Source organism: Somniosus microcephalus, unplaced genomic scaffold (genome assembly GCF_052327205.1).
Source record: "Somniosus microcephalus isolate GS21.2 unplaced genomic scaffold, FLI_Smic_1.0 unresolved_chr5, whole genome shotgun sequence".
Classification (NCBI taxonomy): Eukaryota; Metazoa; Chordata; class Chondrichthyes; order Squaliformes; family Somniosidae; genus Somniosus; species Somniosus microcephalus.
Genome location: NW_028225183.1, coordinates 39527275 through 39529583, shown reverse-complemented (window position 1 = coordinate 39529583; position 2309 = coordinate 39527275). Strand labels below are relative to the sequence as shown.

General features: G+C 49.2%; 1 protein-coding gene across 1 annotated transcript; it reads left to right on the top strand.

Annotated features, from left to right (window-relative positions):
* Positions 1 to 1191: 1191 nt before the first annotated feature.
* On the top strand, positions 1192 to 1526 carry LOC147087943 (histone H4). Its single transcript, XM_085977852.1, has one exon. The coding sequence runs from the start codon at positions 1192 to 1194 to the stop codon at positions 1501 to 1503; it is 312 nt and encodes a 103-aa protein (XP_085833978.1). The 3' UTR covers positions 1504 to 1526.
* Positions 1527 to 2309: the final 783 nt, after the last annotated feature.

Genomic DNA, 2309 nt, shown 5'->3' with positions numbered 1-2309 from the left:
GTTCCTTCAGGCTCGCTAAGAAGGAATCCCAGCGGAAAGAGGGAAAGAAGGTGAAGAAACCAGCAGCCAGGAAATCTCCAGCCACGAAATCTCCAGCCAAGAAACCAGCAGCCAAGAAAACGAGCACCAAGAAGGCAGCAACGTCAAAAAAGACAGTGAAAGCGGCGGCTGGGAAGAAGGCGGCGGTGAAGAAGCCCAAGAGCCCCAAGAAGGCAACAGGCGGAATGGTGAAGGCGGCCAAGAAGTTGGAAAAACCGAAGGCCAAGCCCAAATCAGCAAAGTCTCCCAAAGCAGCGAGCAAAAGAAAGTAAAAAGGACAACTTGTAAACATCTGAACCCAAAGGCTCTTTTCAGGGCCACCACGTCTTTCCAAAAAGAGCTGATCGCGGAATCTGATGATCCATGTCCCGGGGCCGGGCTCAGATTCCAGATTGAAATCATTTCAAATGAACCTCGGCTCCCTGGTGACTCGCTGACATTCGCTGCACCCACCCCTCCCCCACAGAGAGAATGGGATGTCCGGGCCGGGCCTCACTCTAACTGGGGGGTGTTCGGCTCCAGTCTCAGTTCAGGGTCATTTTCAGTTCGCAGGTTCAGGGTGAGAGTCTCTGAGACTCTGACACTGGCGGAGATACCCCGCGTCACAACTCGTACCCCAACGCATGAGATTCTCCAAATCAGCTGGAATAAGGTGTTTGTAAACTGCTGAACCCGTCTGTTTGGGGAAGTGTGGGGAGATGGAATAAGGTCCGAGATTGACATGGAATGAGACGGGTCGACTTGTGATAGAAGGTACTGTATATAGGCGGGACTATTACTGATTGTTAATTGTTACAGGACCTTATTTAAAAGATTCTGGTTTCAGGAAACCCTTGAATATGAAGTCCGAGTCTGTAAGGGTTTCTGCGGAGCGCTGTGTTTCTGTTCTACTGTCAATAGCCGGTTTGAAATTGGCGTGTACAGAAAGCTGGAGGTGGAGCTGGAAGATCAGAGGCCGCTCTCTGCTCTGTCTGTCACTCTTGAAATTGTCTCCTCCCTTCCCGCTCTCTCTGTTTAATCTCTCACTCTGTCTCCTCCCCTCCCCGCCTCTCTTACTCTGCGCTTTCTCAGTCAGGTCGGAGTCGGCTGTATATAAGAGCAGCCAGAAACAGTTCGTTTCTCATTCAGCAGAAGTTTGACTGAAGAATCATCATGACTGGACGAGGTAAAGGAGGCAAAGGACTTGGCAAAGGCGGAGCCAAGCGCCACCGTAAAGTACTCCGTGACAACATCCAGGGCATCACCAAACCAGCCATCCGCCGCCTGGCTCGCCGTGGCGGTGTCAAGCGAATCTCGGGTCTGATCTACGAGGAGACCCGTGGGGTGCTGAAGGTTTTCCTGGAGAATGTGATCAGGGATGCGGTCACCTACACTGAGCATGCCAAGCGCAAGACGGTCACTGCCATGGATGTGGTGTACGCTCTGAAACGGCAGGGCCGCACTCTCTATGGATTCGGCGGCTGAACAACTCGACCCGTTGAACCAAACTCAACACAAAGGCTCTTTTAAGAGCCACACACAGCCTCACAGAGAGCAGTGACCTGGGAACGGGAGCTGGGGTAGATTGTTCTCAAAAATAGATTGTGGTCAGAAATATTATGAACAGATATGTGATGTGTTCTGTAATCTTTGAATTTCGCTTTCGGTTGCACCAGGTTTATGGAGAGTTATTTCCTCAGACGGAACATTCCCTCTCCGTGTAAAGCCACATCGCGTCTACACATTTCTCCATTGTGCAGTTTTACTGTAATGATTATAATTTAATAATTAGTTGGCTGGTCGGACATGAGCCGTTGAGTGGGTTACTGAAAAGAGTCCAACTTGTGAATTTGCAGCCAGACGGTGGTGTCCGGCCCTGATACTGACAGGGTTTGTGAAATTGTGAAATTTCAGTTCAGTCATTCGGGGACCTGAAATTACCGCAGTTTGAGACCGCTCTAACCCGACCTTACTTCTGATTGGGGGTCCGCTCCACAATCCCATTTCGTAACCAATCACAGAGCCACAGATTAGAAAGTAAGCACATCATTGGTTGACATTGTCGGCCTGTCGAAATGTTTGAACTTTTTTTATATTTTGAAAAAGCCCGCCAATTCCAGTGCCGGAAAGAAGCGAATTAATCTAAAGTCTAGTTTCAATGGAATGATTTTAAAATCTCCATCATTTTGTTCTGTTATTCTGCGTTCACCGTCAGTAATTCCTGGCGCTGTTCTGCGAACAGGTTTAATTTGTCAGCCTCTTATCTGTAACCGGCGCCAATAAGTCTCCAT

Coding starts and splice junctions, on each gene's coding strand:
- LOC147087943 (XM_085977852.1), top strand. CDS start 1,192: ATGACTGGACGAGGTAAAGGAGGCAAAGGACTTGGCAAAGGCGGAGCC.